Genomic DNA, 20,638 nt, shown 5'->3' with positions numbered 1-20,638 from the left:
GGGTAAATGGTATTGTAAAAGTTAACAAAGAAAGATACTCAAGTAAGATAGTGTAAGGGCAAGATCAAGATCAAGTAAAAACACTGCTGGGACATAAATAGTTCCATTCACCTGTATTGAAGGAGAGGAACTGAAATTGGGAATTGGGCAGGGATAAAGGAACAAGGCAGCCTGTTTTATATGAATTAACTCGATTTTCTAGGTCCAGCAGAGTGGTGACTGAGAATATGGTGGTGTCTGTAGGTACACCAAAGAAGTCAACACCAAGGATACTCAGAGCTCTGTATGTTACAGAACAATGCTGGCAGAAGAAATGCATATGTAAACTGGCCACGAATAAGCTTAGATGGGAAATAAGAAAGTTTCTAGCTATAAATGATGGGGTTTTGGTACAACCTTCATCCAGGTAAAGGCAGCAAGAAAATAACTACCTGCAGCATGATCAGTGCATTTTGAAAGGGCTGTATGATGTGATGACTGGCATCGTAGGGACTGGAGTCGGGAGCCCTGAACGTTGTTCTCAGTTCTTTGTTTGTGTGGCTGCAGACAATGGTTTGTAAGAAGTGTAGTGTAGCCTGGATGAAAGTGAAACCAAAATATTCCATGACCAGCTAAAGACTTTCTGGAGGTTGCATTTCTGTTCAAAACTCACAGTGAATATAATAAAAAACAGCACATTTTGGATGTAACCAAACTGGCTGTTTTACCTTGCTGAAAGGAAATAACCTGAAGGTATTTCTTTATGTGGACCATTAAATGTTCTGTTTGATCTGATGTAGAATATTTGCTCCGGATGATTGAAAGAAGAGAGACGGTCTCTTTTTTTAATCTCATAGCATGGAGATACTTAGGATAAGGAACTCCTACTTTTGTCCAAGGGAATGTGAAGCAGAATTCTACTTCTTAGAAAGCTGTCAAAGGACTGGGGATGCCTGAAGTGGGAGAAAGGGGAAATTCTTCCTCGCGTTGAAGCTGTTGCCCTGCACAAAGGCACAGAGTTCATTGGGTCAGCGAGGAGGAGCATGAGAATCATGGCTTCCCGCCCTGGGAACCAGCATGCTCCCTTGGGAGGTGTGTCCCCATCCCTCTCCATCTGGACAAAATCAAAGTGGTAACAGGAAGGACTGAGCATAGCCTGCCTCAAAACAGCCTCTGCTAAGGGGTCCCTGCTACCTAAGTAAATGCTCTGATCATTGAGCTGTTGGGTAATTGAGGACTTTCCTCCAACATAGTTTATCCCCTCCTTTGTTTTTTTTTCAGCCAAAACTATTCAGCAAATTTGAAGCAAATAGTTTAGACATGACTGAAACCACATTTTCCGGGGAATTAACTATTAAAATAAATAAATAAATCACCCAACTCTATTACCACTTTTAAAATCTATGGTGCTTCTTTTCCAACTAAATTAAAACACATTTTTATCTTTTTTTAAGCATAAGAGTTCAACCCATCTACTCAGCCAGGGTAATAACTTAGGGCTTATTGATTATGCTATTCTGGGGTGCATGAGACCTATTATCACTTACAACTAGTGCTTATTTCTTCAGCTCACCAATTTTTTCCTCTCTTTGCAGCCCCTTTTGTCCTGTCAGTTCCAACAGTCAGCCCTTGTGTGTGGGGGGGTACTCTTCACTAGTAAATATTCATCCTTTTCTAGTCAACTAATTTAGAACTAATAAAAAAATAAAAAAATAAGTACTTTTGTCACTAAGTATACTGCTAACTTGTTGATAGTTTAAATAGATTATGCCATGCCACAAGATACAAGCTAAACCATAGGAAACAAACAAATAAAAGGATGTATCTAGCTGTAGTTGATAAAAATGTAGGAGATGTTGCAGTAAAACAGAATTCCAGCTCCGAACCAAGTGCTGGATGTGACGCTGACTGCAGAGCGGCAGCATGAAGAGAGATTTCACTACAGAAAGGAACAAAATTTGGGGTTCTCAGAATTTTCCAAGCAGCTGTCCAAGATTCCCCCATGACCAGTATCGCAGGGAGGCAGATGCACAGCCCACAGAGTCGGTTGGCTCGTACTGCCACAGCCCAGACCCCCGATCTTCCAAAACCTGGAAGCCCTTTCAACTTGGGCTGTCAAAAAGACTTGGGTGGACCCTGCCTGATGTGCTGGAAGGCAAGTGGCAGCGAGAGATCTGGGGGGAAGGCCTTTGCTTTCTGCCTAATTGGAATTTGATCGTGGAAAACTGTTCACCCAGAAGATTTCCAATCAGCTCACTCGGACCTTGCAGCGCACCGGTGTCACATCGCATCTTCTCAGATAGGTAGTTTCCAAATGCTTTCCCTCAGCCACGGTAAGCAGCCCCCCGACACATTCTTTACAACATTTTCAGTTACGGTTTGATGCTGCGTGGAATTTGCAACGGGTGGGAAAGGTGAAGCGGTGGTCGGGGAGCCCGAGGCCAGCGGCAGGCCGGCGGCAGACACCCCTCTAGTGGCCCCGCAGGCTCCGGGAAGGCAGTGGGCAGCTCCGGACCTCCCCGGGACCCGCAGGGATGCGGGCCCGTGAGCCAAGGCGCTCCTCGGTGGAGTTGGGTCTTGGCGCGCTGTGCGGCTCGGGACCTGTCTGACGTAAGTGGGTGAGGAATGGCAGGTAATTTCTCCCTTTTTTCCCTTTCACCAAAATTGCCCAGGAAACTCGGCACCAGTTTGGGCTGTTTAGAGTGTTTATTTCATGCAAGCCACGATGCTGGAAGGATGTACCCATTGCAGGTCCTCTCTGGCCACTGTAAAAAAGATGTACTGGGAGATGAAAAAGGGGTGAGGAAGGGGTTAGTCCTACCTCTAAGCTTTTTGGAATGTCAGATTATTTAACCTAGAGAGGGAATGATTTTGTCATTGTACAAAAAAAAAGTGAGTTCTACTGAATATTGATCAGATGTTTCAGATTTTCCCATCCCATAATACAAGACTGATCAGATGCCAAAGGAAAAAAATCCTCAGTATATGTAAAATAAACATAAGGAACATTTATTTGTACATTTGTACACTTTGGCTTCTCAACTGAAATTGACAATAAGATGCTAATTTTGATTATGTGTTTGGAACATTGAATTTATTTTGCCATTTAATTTGTTAAAGGACATGCAGTAAATACCAAGAGCATCATTAAGTCGTGGGGCAGCATCTTTCAAGATAGCAGAGAGTTTTCTGGTGCCATCTTCAGGGAGAACGCTCTTCTAGAGCACCTGGGAGGTCCTGGCACCCACCGTGATTGCTTCATAAAGCGCAGCAGCAAGTCCAAGGACTGACCTTGTTGGTGCTGGCCAAGCATCTTCTGGAGGGTCCTGGGGAAGCTGGTACGCTCTTGGGAGTCACTGCAGAGCAGAACTGATAGGAGTTTGCAAAGGAGATCAAGACAGTCACCCCCTTTTTGCAAATGGGCACAGCACAGAGGAATGATTTGTCCAGAGGCAGCAAGCCACCTGATAGCAGCGTGATGTGGTGCTGAAAGGATATACGGCTTTATATGTAAGTAAAACTGTCCTTAGAGGACAGCCCACACTGAGATTCTCTCTGTTACGGAAATGGAAACCCCAAATCTCCTCCTTCTGATAATCATAGTTCTGTATCTCAGTAATTCGTCTGTACTACCAGTATTACCATTGTGAATCCATGGTTACTTTTAAACTGAGAATTCCCTATACAAAATATGGAAGTGTAACAGTTTACCTCCAAGTATAATTTATTCAGCTTACTCGTGCCTATTTCAAAGCCACTGTTTGCTGTCAATAAAGCACGTGGCTGAATGACTACTTCTAGCTGAACATGGATTTTGTTAAACTGATAAGAAGTGATTAATTGAATGAACAGACACCATCCTGATCAGGTTTTGATTTCAAAGATGATAAAAAAATTCTTCAGTGACATTGGGAGGAATTTTTTTCCCTTTACAGCTGTATCATTTTCTCTCCAAATCATAAACACCACTTTGCAGACTTCCCTCCTTAGCCCCCAAAAATAGCTCCCACTTTTCAATTTAAGAAATGGTCCATTGGCATAAAGCCAGCAGCAGGAGCATAAATGCCTGAGAAGTTTTCAGGCAACATCTATGTAAACAATTATTGTTGTCTTGTTTTCATTTCTAGGCAACAGATCCTCCGAGACATACACAGCATACAGACAATATCTGGACAGCCTTCCAACCCCTTCTCTCCAGATTATAACAGTCTGTATTTTCTCCATGTATAAAGAAACAGTATTTTACAATTGGGAATAGAAGATATTTTCATTTGGAAGATACTTGTTTTTAAGACTCTGTGAAGTGATCATCTAATGTCACAAAATTAATTCCTTTTTGAAAGGATGTAAGATTCCTGAGCTTTGATCTGCAGTGAATTTTTAATACATTCTAGAGTCTTTCAGACTGGGAGAAACACATAATTAATCAATAAATACGCAGTAATCCATATTTTCCTTTTGTGCTAGTCACTGGCCCAGGGCTGTCAGTGTTTTTGATACTTTCCAAACAAAACCACTGATTTGTGCATCGAGACTGCCAACTGATGTGTCAACTTTGGCAGTTGAAAGACTGACATTTGTATTTATCCCTTTATTCAGTTCTCCAAGAAAAATCTGCAATTAAGACTTGTTTGATCTCAAAAGAAAGGCAACGCTGATATTTCACAGTATTTTGCTTTTATTTTCAAACCTCAAATCACAGGAAGAATTGAAGTTGCAGTTCTTGAGGCAAATCTCTCTATTTCCCTTGTGACTGTTCTCCCAGGATGGGATCATTTTGCATCATTTCAAAGGTGTTTGTTTTCTCTGCAGCTGAATATGGACAGAAATCATCATCTCCAATAGCTTCTCACCAGTTTGAAGGCCTTGAGCACATTGCTGGGAAGTTAAGGTTGAATCTGTCTCCAACAGCAGGGGGATTTTTGCCAAAAGAAATTGTTTCCTACACAAAACTAAAGTATTACCGGCATTGGTGATAAGAACATTGCTTGGTAAAACGGTTCTTTCACAGTTTGTGGGGAGTAGCATTACCAAGTAAATCTTGGTTCTCTGCTCCCAGCTACAAATTCTGTGCAACCTGCTTTAGTGTAAGGGATGGAGGCAGCATGTGGATATTGTCCTGGTTTTGTAGGTGCTTTAGGGAGCATGGAGAGGTCACAACTAACTTTGGGGAAGCTTGGTTTGATCCTTGAGACCCCAGCTATCAGCAGAGTGTCCGGTGTTACACAGAGTACTTTCATAGCTGCTGTATGGTCAGGAAGAAATGGTCTGAATGTTCATGAGTCTCACCAGGGGAAAATGGGAGTTCGTTCATTCGTTCATTCATTCATTTGTTCATTCCACATACAATTTATTTTCTGGACACTTCTGAACAAGAGCACAGGCAGAGTACAGCCTAGCAGATGAGAACATCAGAAGTCAGTCTCATCACAGTTTGCAGAAAGGTGGCTCTTACCAGTAACAGCCTTAGGGACACTGTGTGTCTGCCTTTTCAAAATCAGATTAACGCCTTCCCTCCTTCCAGATGCCATGCTAAAATTTTACCACTTGCACTATTTAGTAGGGTATGTTTCATACAGGTACCCATGTTCAAGAACTTCTTTTTGTGTGCTTGTGAAGAAAATATAGAGGTAGGTACCTGCCTACAAATAGCTACCACTGCGAATAATGGGGGAAATTCTCTCTTTGCTGATGTTTCCAGATCCAGAGTTATTCTGTTTGAATCCCAGCTGTCTCACAAATATTTTGGTCACGCTAAATCTCAGCCAGAGATCTCGATCTTTAGAGAAGTCTGTATCTAGCTTCAACCTTTACTGTTAATGACTGGTACAATAAACATGGGGCCTATTGACCTTGTTTTACTCTTCAAGTTTGCAGGTACTTGCTTCTTAACTTGCACTTAAAGGTCTGGGCCCATCTCTAATTTACAATCCCCTTTAAAACTTTATTATCCAAATAAATTCTGAAATGCTTTTACTGGACTTCGAACTTCTCTTCTGACAGATAACTTTTATTTTCACATTTGGAAATGAACTCTTCTAATGTTGAGGTCATGGTTTGTGCACACAAATGTTATCCTAGATTTAGGAGCCAGCAAGCTTCTTAAGAATTTGTATGCCTTGTAATTAAAATATATATAGAAACAGGTTTTCCCTTTCTGAGCTTGCTGAAACTTTATATCTGATCAGACACCTTCCTAATTTGCAAGAAAAGCTATCAATTTTTGTTTCATTTTTCATGACACGTGCTTTGGCTGCATGTTAGAGAAGCAACAACTACTGCTCTAACCTGCATGTGATGTTTTTATGATTATAGATGGAAAAGAAAAAAAAACAAGTTCCTTAGAAAATGACAGCTGTACCACCAAAATTGGCTGTCTGTCTGGAAAAGAATATTGCATTATCTAAAAGCAGATCTGTGCAGAATCTACAAAAGACTGAAAGCAAAACTGTTCCAGGAGCTTCAATAGCTTCTTGCAGATTTTTAGATTCCTGAAGTTTTCATTTGAAGTGCTAAGTCTTCCTTTTGGAGAAGGACACTATGAAATGTTAGAGGCCTAACAAAAGTCAGTAAAAGACTAACAATGTCCTGTGCTTGTATCTTTTGAAGTTGCTGTTACAACTTCTAGGATCATCCCCCATAGCCCCATCACTTCTTCCAGGGCCAGTTACAAACACTACCTCCTTCACAGATCACCTTGTGAGAAGCTACTGTAGGCCGGTGCGTACACTGCGGGTATCCAGACAGCAGAGCTACCAGCCCTTAGACAGCCCATCATCAAGCTGGAATGGGATGGAAGGAAGGGAAGGAACCATGTGTGAGATACATGGAGAGAACCAGGCTTGTCTCTCTCTCTCCAAGCATCATGAAGATTTCCTTCTGAACATATACTATGTTTTTTTACAAATGAGTATCCCAATCCTTCAGTAAACATCTCTGTGAGAAGCCTCATGTAGATTTATATAAACTGTACAGGACCAAGTATAATTTATGCGATTTTAGCCTCAAATTACCGCTGGCAGATCAGAAGTGGAACTGAAAATAGCAGATTCCTGCTCTGGATAAACACTTCAGCAGTGACTTAAGTCCCAGCACGGTGCCAGAGCCAGCCTATACACCAAGATCACAGAACACATAAAGGTTTAAAGCTTGCAGTCAGCTCCAGCTACTTGGGACCAGCTGATTATCTAGCAAGCAGGCTAATTTCACCACTGAAAATTACAACAGCTAAAGTGACTTTTGAAATCAGTGTAATTTAATTATGCGTATAAATGAGGCTCTTCACACAAAACAAAAAGATTACTCAAAATGAAGGAATCTGCTGTCTTTTAAGTGCTTTCCAAAAGATAATAATTTAAAGGAATCTTCTTTACAAATCACATTATTTAAAAACTGCAATTCACATCTGAAAACTCTGACAAGTAACTGCCCATACCAAATAAGGGCCGAACTGGCAGCCAGCAGCGTTTGTTCCAGTTACAGAGTCAGCAAAACCAGGCCATTTTATAATTACAGATCCTGGCTGTTGCTATTGCTGATTAATGCATTTAGATGCTCAGCCATTCTTATTGAAGGAAAGACAAAAACGTTATTAGAGCTTTTTAATTTATTACAGGCATAGTCTTCAAATAGCCAAGGGAAGTGCTTACACATACAAATACGGTGAAAATGGACAGATATGGACTCAACAAAAATACTTTAATCTTAATAACCTTTATACAAATTCAGAGTAAGGTCCTACCACATTTACTTTTTAAGTGAGCTTGTAATTTGTATTTAAGTTCAGCATCGCTCAGGAACTTTTCCTCAAGTTCAAGTCTAATCTTTTCAGCTAGTTCGCGTACTGATCTTACACAGTACACTGTTTTCCAGTATTGCAATTGGACAATACTGTACATATCCAAGTAGTAACAACAAAGTGATTTCAACTTCAAAAGTCCATTTGTTCCACTGAAGGTGCACTATTAAAACAATGTATGTATTTAAGAAAATAATTATAAACTATCATATTACAGCTTCTCCCATTTCACTGTGATAATTGTGTAGCTTGAAGTTAAAAAATGAATTCTACAGCTAGAAAACCCACACAAAGGAAGAAGGAAAAACAGAATCACTAGAGATCTGTTCAAATTGAAAAATCCTAATGTTTCAATTAAAAAAGTATGTTCTGCTTTTGCAGACAGACTTACTTAACATTTATAAGATGATTATTTTGTAAAAGCATACTTCCTTACTCCACAGTTCAAAACACTGTATCATAACAAATCCCACCCTAACACATACATAGCATTCAGGATTAGTTGTTGGTGCTTGGAAATTTTTTACACGTTTCCCAGCAAAAGTTATCCCAAGTTGTTGAAACAGTGTAGGGGGGTCAATACTTCTCTTAGGCACAGACCTCTCTCCCCACCAAAACAGAACAGCAGTGTAAAAAAATCAAATAGCAAGTTTGCCATCCGGAAAGAAGCCAGCCGCTGAAGGAAAAGGACAACCTTTCTGTGCAAAAAGATGATTTCTTAATTTTAACCGCTGCCCCCAACTTCATTGGAGGAGCACCTTCCCCATTTTTACTGTGATCTATGTATGAAGTGTTCCTTCACTTTGCTTTTATTTATTATCGTAACAGCTCAGCCTGCAGCTTGCATTTTATAGAGATACAGAAAAATAGTATCCAACACTGAAGTCCTATATTCTGGAGCTGGAAGTTGGCAGCATGTACACAAGAAGTCAAGATTACTTTGACACAAGCTTGCACTCGGTGTATTTCCCAATTTGAATAGTAGAATACTATGCATTTTGCAGAACTAGTGAACCTTGTAGAAAACTGGATTAACTTCCAATCTCTATTTAGGTACGTTTAAGCTCTTCAGTGTCAAATGCCCTACCTTATTTGTATTAATTAGTAGAATATAGGGCATTTACCTTCACAACATCTGTCTAAAACAGCTGTAGAGTTGCTGGTTAAAACATTCAGGTGTTTATTAGCTTTGTTGTTCACACTTGTGAGTAGACAGATAGTTGTTGATACTGTGTGATTGAGTTCTAATTTAAAAACCAACCAACCAACCCACCCCACACAGAAAACTATTAAGTACACTTTTCCATACTGGAGTGAAGTGAGCCCAAGTACGACGTTTGTATGGTGACAGTTAATTAACTTAGAAAACGCAGTACCAAAATTCTGAAGCTTCATTTTACAGATACTAAAGACAGATGAATACAGATGTAGTTCTAAAGTATTTTACGTATTTTTGCAAGCTAGAGCCAAAAAGACATCATGGTGTATGTATGTATGCTGTATGTAAACTCTAGAAACTGGAAGGGACCAATTTAAGTAGTAATTGATCATAATGTTTCTTCTGAAAATTGCTACGGTATTGTGGCATCACAAGAATCAGATCTAACTGCTAGCTGCCAGCACCACGTGTAACGGATTTAAAATTTTCACATCAGTTTTAATGTTTGTAGTTACCCAGCGAATTCCAACAAAGACAACCCAACATGGTTCATTAGACTGACTGATTAAGACTACTGAATATTTTTATAAGCTTATTTTATTTCTTTGCTGTACAAAGGCAGAAATGCAAACCATCTCAATAAATCAGTAACTACCTAGACATGATACAGATATATACAAAAAGCTCAAATTATTTAACTTCAGTGTTGATACCATAGTTCATGCAGAGCTGGATGCAAACAATGCAAACAGCATCTACACAGTATAAGGCATAACTCTCGTGACATTTACATCTTGTTCCTTATAGTGAAGGCTTCTGACACACCAGTTCTTTGTTACACTCATATCTGACAATCCTGCTTAGTAGTAGTGCAGCCTCAGAACTGAAAAGTGCATTTCTTTATTATATACATTCTCATAAGGATTGTGGATTATTCCAGAAATAGTTTTCAAATCTTCATTTTTAGAAGTAATTAATTGCCTATGTTTTCTGTCAATTAAAATTATTTCATAAGCTAAAAATTACCATTTTCCCAAAGCTCTGTAGATCACATGCAATTATGAAAACAAAGCTCCTAAAAGCAACTCTAGGAACTGTTGTCTTTTGACTTGGGAAGATAAGCAATCCTGTGAAAGCACTCAACCAACCCACTGCTGTTTTAAATTTAAAACACTTTGGAGTATTTCAGGTTAGTAAGTTTGCAGATCCAAGCAGCTTTGGAAAAGCTCTGTAACAGATATTTACATTCTGTATTAGATTTTTGAATTGCAATTAATCTGTCACCTCAGGTGGTTTGGTTTTTTTCTTCCTCCGGAGATCTCACTTTGAAAGCAAAGTAAAAAAAGGAATACAATTACTGTCATTGTAGGAAATATAACTGAGTCATTTCGCAAGCAAAATAAAGTAAAAAATTGCCTGAGATTAAAAAGTCAACTCTTCCCCTCAACTATAAAGCAGCACTGCTAAAAATAATTTATCTTTTGTGTTCTGAGCTACCGCAATTCCCGCCACATTTATTTTTGAACCACAACATCCTGCAGCATTGGGGCTCTTGAGAAACTCTATTCCAGCCAATCTTGTTTTAGGAGATCAAAAACTACATTCCCCCTTCCGCCTGCCCTCCCTTAGACAGGGCAGTAATGAGCCAGAGCAGCACACTCTCTTGTTTGAAACAGCATCTTAACTCTAATGACAACTATTTCAGCTGAGCTGCTGGACTCTGGAGTGAGGCAGCTGAGAACTGACACACATTATTCCATCTGCAGAATGCAGCTCCGACAGGAAACCAGTAACGAGCAAAGGAAGGAAAGGGTCAGGGAACAAGAGTGCCTTGCTGTGTGTGCACATGCCTGACTCTCTGACCTCCTGCTGTTGTGAGGTAACACAACAGCACGGATTTCTTTCAGGTGCTTCCTATACTCCCACACATCCTGGCCCACAAACTATGCCCAGAAAATTGTACTTGTACAGTACAGTTTTAAACTTTATCAGAATAGTATGACTGACTTAAAAAAAATTACATGGGGATAAAAATGTAAATGGAAGAAATTACCTTCATCAGGAGGAACTGATGGCTCAGTTTCAGAAGTGACAGTATCCATATCTTCAAAAGTTTTGGCACCTGGCTTCTCTTGTTGCACCTCACATAGATACACATCAATGGGTCCTTTCGTGCTCTTCACATGTACTTCTATGCAATCCTATAAAACAGTGACTTGCATATAAACCAAAGAACAATCTTACACACCTTACACAGTTATCTATTTTTGCATGTATTTTAAAGCCAATAGATTAAGAACAGAACAAATACAGGAATGACGTAACTATTTAAAATTGTGTTACTAGTCCTACATAAATTATGACTATTACATAGATTTGTAGGCCGATTATTAAGCACCATTAAGCTAACAAGGTTTCATTTTTGATGAACATGCACTTAATGAATCTTTGTTTAGTCTTTTTACTAACCTTTAGATATATGACAAAGATTTACTATACGTTTAGGAAGAGTAACAAAATCTAAAACTTGACAAGTGAATGCCATGGATCAGAAAACAATTCAGAGCACATAGCAGCTTTAATAATATAGCAAAGCAACTACATCGTATTACTTTTACTGCTTTGCTTCAGCAGACATCACATTGCAAGGCACAGAGCAAATCAAATTTAATGGACAATGGACAGAAGATTCTGTTCTCTCTAAAATACAGGCTTTTAAATCCTGCCTTCTTTTGCTTCAGGAAGCCTCTGAAATGTTATCTTTTTCATCTCCACAGGATGAGAGCCAGCTCTTTTTACCAGTGAAACCACTGGAGATCTATACAGTGGATCTAAAGTCTTCTGGTTCTATTGATTCACATCTCCTTTTCCTAGGATACCACCTCCCTTTCTCCACACACAGCAAGGCAAATTTGATGACTATACAATTAAGAACATTATAAAAAATGTACACACAAAAGGAAAACAGAATTATAGCTTAACTTGTTATCTTAAGCTTACTTCCAGTATTTCCCCTCTTTCACAGCACTACTTTAAGCAGTGGGTTCCCAGTATACAGGCCCCAATGCAGGTGCAGTGTGACTGTGTGCAGAGGGCAAAGTTATGGCTCCTCTGTATGACCTGAATGGGAGGATGTGTGTTGTTCCATGAGGTGAGGGCAGGGCAGAGCCCCCCACCTCCATGAAAAATCCATCTTGATGTGAATGACTAGAGTGCCAAAATGTTTTGTGAACCACATCGTGCATTTCTTACTTTAATATCAGAGTAACAATATCCATCTACTCATTAAGCAGCGAGACAGCATTTACATGCTGTCAAGATCATTATCAAATCACGCCTATTGCTTTGTTTGGTTAGACTTACAATTTTTGTAGATTTTGTACAGCTCTTTGAGAGTTTCATTATCCTAGTAAATTATCGAACAAACTGATAGGGGAAATAAGTAACATTTATTACAGCTGCTCCATTCTCTCTAGCAAAACAAAGTAACTAAAGCTCAGACAGGTTTACTGTTTAATAATTTAGCTAAACAGAAAAATACTGAACTTAAGTTTCTTAGACTATTATCTCTACAGCATTTTATAACGGAACACAAGAACAATGAAGTACCAATATTTGCTACACATGACAAAGAAACTGGAATTCAATTACTGATTGCTGCTGCAAAAATCAAATTTGAGACCTTTTGTCCCCCTAAGAGAGAAATGTATAAAACTTACTTCTTTAGGAATTGGTATTTCCAATTTGGTTTCCTCTGGAGCTTTGATTGCAATCACAATCTGTTCTTGAAATGCCCGAATGCTACAGATATCTTGACATGTTACATAAGCTAGTGTATACATTGGTCAAGGATTCTGTAAAGTAATTTGCTAATAGGCAGAAGTAAAGCGTATGATGTTAAGATATACTGAACCACAATACCAACTTAAGAAAACTGGTAAATAGTTCAGCCAAGGTTACTTTAAGACTAGCTTTGTAAAATTAAGTATTCGCTAATAAGTGGAAAACCTTTTTTCTTTATTTCTAGGATGGAAAAAGCTTTTAAAAAATAGAGATATTTAATATTAAAAAAACCAAACACATCTGACAAAGTTTTCACAGATGCTGTTCTAAGTCTAGAAAGCTAAGGGAGGACTGCCTTGGAGAAACTACTTCTTTGTTTTGTAATAACTATGCATATAAATATTTTCCTGGAAAACTATAGAACTATTTTCTTAACCAGAACAGGTAAGGTGTAATGAAGAGTTTTCCTGATATCATACAGAAAATGGGCACACTTCATTTGAGCACAGACCTTAACATTCTGCTGGACAAGGAAGCTAAGTAATATTTTATTGTAACCCAAAGCCAAAATCCAATGTTTATGTCATATTAATAGAAATCCCTTTTCTATTATTAAAACTTATCTGAAAAACAAGACTGCATTGGAACCTTTCTCAAGAGACAGAACAGTATTAGGACACAACCAACATACCATTATACCTTCTTGGCAACATGCCACTGGGACTCTGTTTTGGGTCCTCTTTCTCATCATACTAAGCAACTCAACCTCACTGGTAGGTTGAGACCTGCCCCTGAGACAACTTTACTCTATAATGGAGAGAACACAGTAATAGTCAGGGTACTAAGACTATCGCCACACTTCCATTCTTCTGCAGCAGAAAGGTCACACAAGTAGCATTCCCCTGAGAACAGGCTAGATCGTGCATGCTACTGCAAAGCAGGGCACATGACTAGTATACACTAATGTAGAATAACCAAAAAGTCTCCTATTAGAAAACTCATTATCAAGTATTACTGCATACCTGTGGTATTAGCCTACACTTGTTACTAAATAACTCAGTACTTGCAACCAAAACCACACGTTAAAGCAATGCAAGAGCTAAAAGGATATTTTGCATTTTCTTTGTCATCTGTTAGTTCAAATAACTGATGAGCACAATCCTTGATTAATTCATCCAGAGCTTCTTCCATGGCTGACAAGTCAGAAAGTTCATCTTTAAGGTTTTGCTGCTCTGGTGCTTTTCCAACAACTTGGTCAAGATTAGAACCTCTAGAAGAGTATGAAAGTTGTCTAGTAAGTTTATATAAATAAAAGCCTGTTTATTGAACACAAAGTATACTAATAGAAAAGAACGAGGAACTCTAGCATCCTTTGCTGAAATACAATTCATTCTGCTTTTCGCTTGATACTTGTCAATATAGTAATTCAGATAGCCTAAGGATACAGAAGAACTTAAAATATTTTTACCTATTAAAAGTAATTCAATATGCTTAAAAATACTCTCAAAGTTATAAACATTACTCAACATTGTTGGGTTTTATTGTTTCAGAAATTAGAAGTTTCAAAGCCAACTCACACCCACTGGATAAGATTCTTAGATCTTTTCTGAATTAAGTGGATTCCATCCAACACATTCGTGATGTCATACACTCTTCGTTTTCGTACTCCAAGTGTTGTTGCTACTTCATTTAAATCAAGGACACCGTCTGGAGCTGTTTTGACAAGATCCATGAATTTTCGTGTCAAATAAACCAAAGATGCATCAAATCGAGGCTTTTTGAGTTTCAGAGTTCCTGTAAAGTTTTGATAGAATATTTAGGGTAAACTACTACACAAGTATGAAATGTTCCTTAAAAAAAAAAAAAGGTGATGAAGTAACAATGAAGATAAAAGTCTCGAAGCACTGCAATTAACACTGACATTAAAATGGCATCATATAAAGTCTATTAACTACATATACCTTCATTTGTTTGCAATGATTGTATCTAAATAGCAAGCATGCATCTTCATGCTTTCAACATTCATGACTTCAGACTGCTAGTACGGATATTAATAGTTGTGTAACTACATTCTGTAGGACATGAGCTCAGACTACTGAATGAATACCAATGAAACCTTCGGTTAACTATAGGTAGTGTCAGGGCACTGTCAGAGAACTGCAGCTCTATCATCTGCTCCATGACACTGTTAAAATGTTTTTTCACACCCAGATTAACCAGTAGATCTCCCAAATAACATTCAGGCATGGTTCAGGACTTAGCTTGGTTTCAGGGACTGTTTCAGTCTGGACATGACCAATCTGTTCTGGAGTACAAGAACTTAATATATGGACAAACTCTGGTTGTACTATATGGCCTCAGGGCAAAAGAATTGGTCATGCCATTGTTGAATTTACTAATGCAACAAAGATCTACAGTTACCAGGACACCATAAGTTTATGAGAGATCCCTGTGCTATGTGTATCCATTACCAACATATTCACAGAAATAGTAGAAAAGTTACTGATGAACAGCTTGTTTAACTTTAGATTGTTATTTATGTATGCATAAAGCATAAAAAAGCATGTATTTTTGAGGCACAAAAAAGACGTGGTACACGTGCGCTCATCTGATGCTATAGAGTCAATGAAAGACTGTCAAATCCTGCTGTTACTTGTCTTTTCTCCTGCAAAGCAACCAGGTATTTCATATCTCAAACTGTGTCACTGAGTAGCATTCCAGTTTAATGCCTCGAGGGAACGTGTGTCTATGTGTGTTCACGTGCATGGGTGCATGTGTAACACTCTACTTCAAACTTCAGTATTCCTCCCAAGATGAATGAAACACGCACCTTTACTCATAGTATATCATAACGTCCTGGGTTCAGCTGGGATAGAGTTAATTTTCACAGGAATCTGGGAGAGGGTACAGCCGGGACAGCTGGCCTGAACTAGCCAAGGGGATATTCCATACCATGTGACATCATGCTCAGTATATAAATGGGGAGCGGGCTGGGGGGAGGAAATAATCATGCCCTATGTTGGGCGCCAAAAAGGACTGTCGTGGTTTCAGCCCAGCTGGTAACAAAGCACCACCCAGCCGCTCCTCACTCCTCTCCGCTCCCCTCTGGTGGGATGGGGAGGAAAATCAGAAAGGAGAAGGGGGGGGGGGGGAGAACAGGGGAAGGAACCTCATGGGTTGAGATAAGGACAGTTTACTGGGACAACACAGAGAGAAGTTACAACAACAATGGTACTAATAAAACAATATACAAAACGAGTGATGCACAGTGCAACTGCTCACCACCTGGAACCTGACGCTCCACCACTTCCCACAGCTCCACCACTTCCCACAGCGAAAGAGAGCCTCCCCCCAGCCCCCTCCCCATTTATATACTGAGCATGATGTCACATGGTATGGACTATCCCCATGGCTAGTTCAGGTTAGCTGTCCCAGCTGTAGCCCCTCCCAGATTCCTGTGAAAATTAACTCTATCCCAACCAAACCCAGAACACACACCTATTCTATGGCTGCAAGACTGTGCACTTTTTAACATGAAGTGACAGGTTCAACAACTCTGTTTTGGACTGTGTTACCATGAGATGTGTGAGGCTATCCAATTGGTGAGAAAAAAACAACAAAAAAATGCAAATTCACTCAAGCTTGTATTTACATTTGTTAATACCAGTTGAAAACCAATGTTTGCCAGCACAATGTTCTAGTTTTCTCTAACTCACTTTTCCTGTACATTATTTTCTTTATAGCAGTGGGAAGGTATACTTGCAGCGGATTTAAAGAGGAAAAACTATGAAGAATGTGTTCCTTCGTATCTGTTGTTTCATTTAGTGTGCGGCATTCCTCCTGTTCTGCCTATATTGGATACATAACAATTTCTCATTTGTTTACAGCATGTACTCAGCATTGTAAAAAAGCCTTAAGTACTTTAAGAATAATCTTCATACACAGAACACAGCAACTTACTTCTCACAAACTGTACATCATCATCCACGTTCAGGTTGATCATTGGTGGCTGGGAAAAAAAAAAAACAACTGACATAAAATGCTATCTACACAGGAAGCTTCTCCAGAAGAAATCCCCAAATCAACTCTAGATGCTACAGCCATCAGAATGCTGACAACTCAACAGATATTACTGTGAAGGAGTGTCACTGGATAGAAGGTATACATGCTCACTGATTCCTGTCAGAATTTTTAGCCCTTAATGTCAGCATGTCTCCCTCTGTCTTGGAAAGCAGGAAACACCACTGAAGTCCCTAATGCTCAGGCAACGGTCACAACACAAACGGATACCTGTATAAGCTCTACAAATACAAGCTTCAGCTATTCCATGTAATGGCTCACATACAGAAGATACGCTGCTATTACACAGCATTGCAACTACATATTACAATACAAGACTGGTAGCAGAGTCTGCTCTGGTCAAGAAACTGACACGATGAGCTTAAGTAGGTACTTCATTCCACCCTCACCCCAACTTAACAAAAGGAGTATTTTCAAATTCAGATTCATTCCAGTTGGAAAAGACCTGAGAAGGTCTCTGGTCCAACCTCCAACTCCAAACAGGAACAGCCATTAGATCAGAGCAGCTTACTGAAGGCTTTACCCAATTGGGTCTTGAAAATTTCAAGGGATGGAAGCTACACCTCTCTGGGCACCCCACTCCACTGCTTGACTGTCCTGGGAGTGAAAAAGTTTCACTTTACATCAAGCTGCAACCTCTCTTGCTTCTTTTGTTTCAACCCATGGCTATTTCCTTTCAGCCTCCCATCATGCATGGCTGTGAAGTGTCTGGCGCCAGCTTCTTGTTAACTTCCTTGCAAGCACTGAAGGGCTGCTGTAGCTTAACAAGCTCCCGCCACAGTTTATCAACAGCCTTCCTGTACTGGTGGGCCTAAAATGGACACAGCATTCCAGAAGCAGCCCACTACGTGCCAAGTAAAGAAGAAGAATCACTTTCCTCGATTTGCTGGCTATGCTCCTGCTAATACAGCCTCATATGCCTCAATGCCAGGGCACAGTGCTGGTGCATGTTTAGCCCAGTTTCCATCAGGACACCCAGATCCTTTCAGCAGGGTGGTCCCCTAGCCTGTACCATTGCAGGGTACAGGCCTAGGTGCAGGACTTCACTCTTGAATTTTCCGCTTCCTTGGTTTATGAAGGAAGTTTATGAGGTGTCTGATGACCCATTCCACCAGCCCATGCCTAGCTGTCTATGGCACCTTCCACACCCATAAACATTATGAGGGTGCCTCTCATGTCCTCCTCCTGTCAAAAGGACAGGTCCCAGGATAGACCCCTGAGGAACACCACCTGCAATCAATTTTTGGGTAAAGCACAAACCCCTAACCACTCCTCTTTGAGCCTGATGATCCAGCCAGGCTTTTTTTATGCATCTAGTAGTTTAAAATCTGTAACATCCCAACTCAAAGAGGAGGATGCTCCAGAAGACTGCTTCAAAAGTCCTGCTAAACCTAATGTAGATGACATCCAAAGCTTTGGATCTACAGATCTAGTCATTCCACCACCAAAGGTGATCAGGTTGCAAGTACAGTCATGTTGGCTATTCCCAATTGCTGCCTTCTTCACGTGCCTGGCAAGAGCTTCCAAGAGAACTTGCTTCATGATTTTCCAAGGGACTGATGTGAGGCTGGTGAAGGTGCAGCTGACCTCCACAACCTCTCAAAGATCATGAGAGCAACCTCACAATGACATCAGCCAGCTCTCTCAGGATGTACCCCAAGTGGGTCCTACAGACTTGTCTGGGTTAAGATTTCTCAAGAGATTCCTAACTTGACACTCTTCCATTGCTGATTCTTCCTCTCCTTGAATCCTGTCTCTTAGACACAAAGCCTAGGGCACATCAGTTCTGAAGACACATGCAAGAAGGCAGAGTACTTCAGCCTTATCTGTGTCCGCTCTTCCTAGATCACCTGCCCCATTTAGCAGCAGGTTCACATTTCCGCCCACCCCCTTTACCGCTAATGTAGCAATAAACAGTTCTTCTTGTCACCCTTGACATTCCCTGCTACTTTCAACACTAGAACTTTGACTTTCCTAGCATCATACCTACATGTCCAGACCATGTTTTTTATCCTTCTGCTTTATAGCCTGTCCTTGCTTCCACCTCCTGCATATGTTCTTCTTGTCCTCTCTGGAGTGCGAGTATAGCTGTGCCCATCCCTCAACACATTTACCTGCTGTCATGAGTATCAGGATGGAACACCCCTGTCCTCTTTGGCTCCTCCAAATTTCAAAGTTGCCTCCCCTAAAATCTCAACTTCCTGTTGCCTGAATAAGCCCAAGTCGAGGTTCTGTACTCTGCTACCAGCCTTCCTCACAACACTCAGGGTCTTGAACTCCACTATTCCACGGCTGTTACAACCAAGGCTGCTAATGATTACCACATCCTTGACTTCCCTCTTTACAAGAGGCAGATTCAGGAAAGCGTCACCCCTGGTTGACTTATCTAAACATCTACATAAAGAAGCTGTACCCAACACCCTTTGTTTCTTACAATCATCATCTCCAATAATAAGAAATTTCCAATTACCAGTGTAAAAACTCATGTAAACCTTTTCATGGTTTTAAGACAATACTGCCAAGTAACATTTAGCCCAGCAATCAAGGTTAATAAAAACAAGCGCTTTTAAGAAGCTTCACAGAATTAAAAGTAAGGCCTGTTTTTTTGTCAGCTACCTCATAGCATTACTAAAAGTAGCGGTGGAAGCCGCATATAAGAAATTACCCAAACATCACAAGTGTTTAGAGACAAATGGAACACACAGCTGTAGTGCGTTCTTCTTAAACACAGCCACAACCTATTGAACTCGATTAAGAGGCTACAGGTAACACAGCTAAGAAAACCATCCCTTTGCACTATTGCTAACATCCCGACGTTTGCCTTTCCCGGACAGCCTCCTAAAACGCAGTGAGGGACCCGCTCGGCGCACCACTCTGGCTGGGCCTGCCACATCTTTCCAGCTCGGGGACAGCCAAGAGGAAGGGCTTTCGGGAATCTCCTTAAAACCTCCCGCGGCGGCAGCAAAGCGCCGCGGTGCCGTCCCGCCCTCTCCCCGTCCCCCTTTCCCCGCCCGCCGTGTACCTCACTCACACGCAGCGTGTCCGGCCGCAGCGGCCTCAGACGCTCCCACTTGGCAGGGTTGGCCATGCTTGCCCGGCCCCTCCTCCTTCCTCCGGCCGGCCGGCCGCGGCCTAGCGCGGCGGGCGGGAGGCCTCTCCCGCCCTGAGGCGAGGCAGCGGCGGGAGGGCGCTCAGGGGCCTTCACGACGAGCCTGCGAGTCCGTGTCGGAAGAAGGCGCCGCCATCCCCACCCCACCTCCGGGAGGAGGGGGCGGCTGGGGCCCTCCCGCCCTCACCGCAGCCCGTTATGGCCGCCTCCCTCTCTCCCCCCCCCCGCCGCCGCCGCCGCCGCCAGCGGACGGTTGGGCGGGAGCGCGGAACGCCCGCCCCTCCCCGGCCCGTGCGCACGCGCCCGCCCGCAGCCTCCCCTCCCGCCGCCGCGGCGCGAGCGAAGGTGACGACGACGACGACGAACCTTCCCCCCACAGGCGGCGAGGCGGCTGCTTCCCTTACCCACCGGCCCCTGCGGCGCCCTCGCGCCGCCACCGCCCCGCCCACCCCCGCTGTCCCGCTTTCCCGCCCGCCTGTCAGCGGCCGCGGGGAAGGGGCGCAGCCGTCCTGCCCGTCTCCTCAGCGCGGCGGGCCGGCGTCTCTTCAGGGGAGTCCTCTCCTCTGAGCGCCGGGAGGAAGGAGACTTCGCCGCGTATCGCCCGGATCGGCGTTTCCTCCGCTCTCATCACCCTCCAGGAGCGGCGGAGAAAAGGATTTGCTCGCCCCCTTCCTCCGCCGGCGAGGGGAGCCCCCTTAAGCACTGCAGTGGCTAAAGTGGGTCAAAACGA

The 20,638-nt window shown here is 41.7% G+C and overlaps 1 protein-coding gene across 4 annotated transcripts; it reads right to left on the bottom strand.

Annotated features, from left to right (window-relative positions):
- Positions 1–9,515: 9,515 nt before the first annotated feature.
- On the bottom strand, positions 9,516–20,327 carry E2F6 (E2F transcription factor 6). Of its 4 annotated transcripts, none has more exons than XM_075049131.1 (7): positions 20,275–20,327; positions 16,680–16,728; positions 14,297–14,513; positions 13,831–13,989; positions 12,656–12,770; positions 10,990–11,137; positions 9,516–10,259 (listed from the first exon to the last, which is right to left on the bottom strand). In XM_075049131.1, the coding sequence occupies exons 2-7, from the start codon at positions 16,720–16,722 to the stop codon at positions 10,222–10,224; spliced, it is 720 nt and encodes a 239-aa protein (XP_074905232.1). In that variant the 5' UTR covers positions 16,723–16,728; positions 20,275–20,327; the 3' UTR covers positions 9,516–10,221. The 4 variants fall into 4 exon arrangements, with proteins under 4 accessions (XP_074905232.1, XP_074905230.1, XP_074905229.1 ...); XM_075049129.1 differs by lacking the exon at positions 20,275–20,327 and adding an exon at positions 19,822–20,136 and having other exon boundaries at positions 14,303–14,513; XM_075049128.1 differs by lacking the exon at positions 20,275–20,327 and adding an exon at positions 19,822–20,133.
- Between the last annotated feature and the right edge of the window lie 311 nt (positions 20,328–20,638).

This window comes from Buteo buteo, chromosome 17, assembly GCF_964188355.1.
Source record: "Buteo buteo chromosome 17, bButBut1.hap1.1, whole genome shotgun sequence".
In the NCBI taxonomy this organism is placed as follows: Eukaryota; Metazoa; Chordata; class Aves; order Accipitriformes; family Accipitridae; genus Buteo; species Buteo buteo.
Note: the sequence above shows the minus strand (reverse complement) of the source record. Positions and strands in the feature narration are given on the sequence as shown.

Excerpts from the sequence above, each read along its gene's own strand:
- E2F6 (XM_075049128.1), bottom strand. The coding sequence starts at position 19,887 with ATGGCCAACCCTGCCAAGTGGGAGCGTCTGAGGCCGCTGCGGCCGGAC. Across the intron at positions 16,729-19,821 it reads ACACGCTGCGTGTGAGTGAG|CCACCAATGATCAACCTGAA; the intron begins GTACACGGCGGG and ends TTTTTTTCCCAG. Across the intron at positions 11,138-12,655 it reads AAATACCAATTCCTAAAGAA|GATTGCATAGAAGTACATGT; the intron begins GTAAGTTTTATA and ends ACTGTTTTATAG.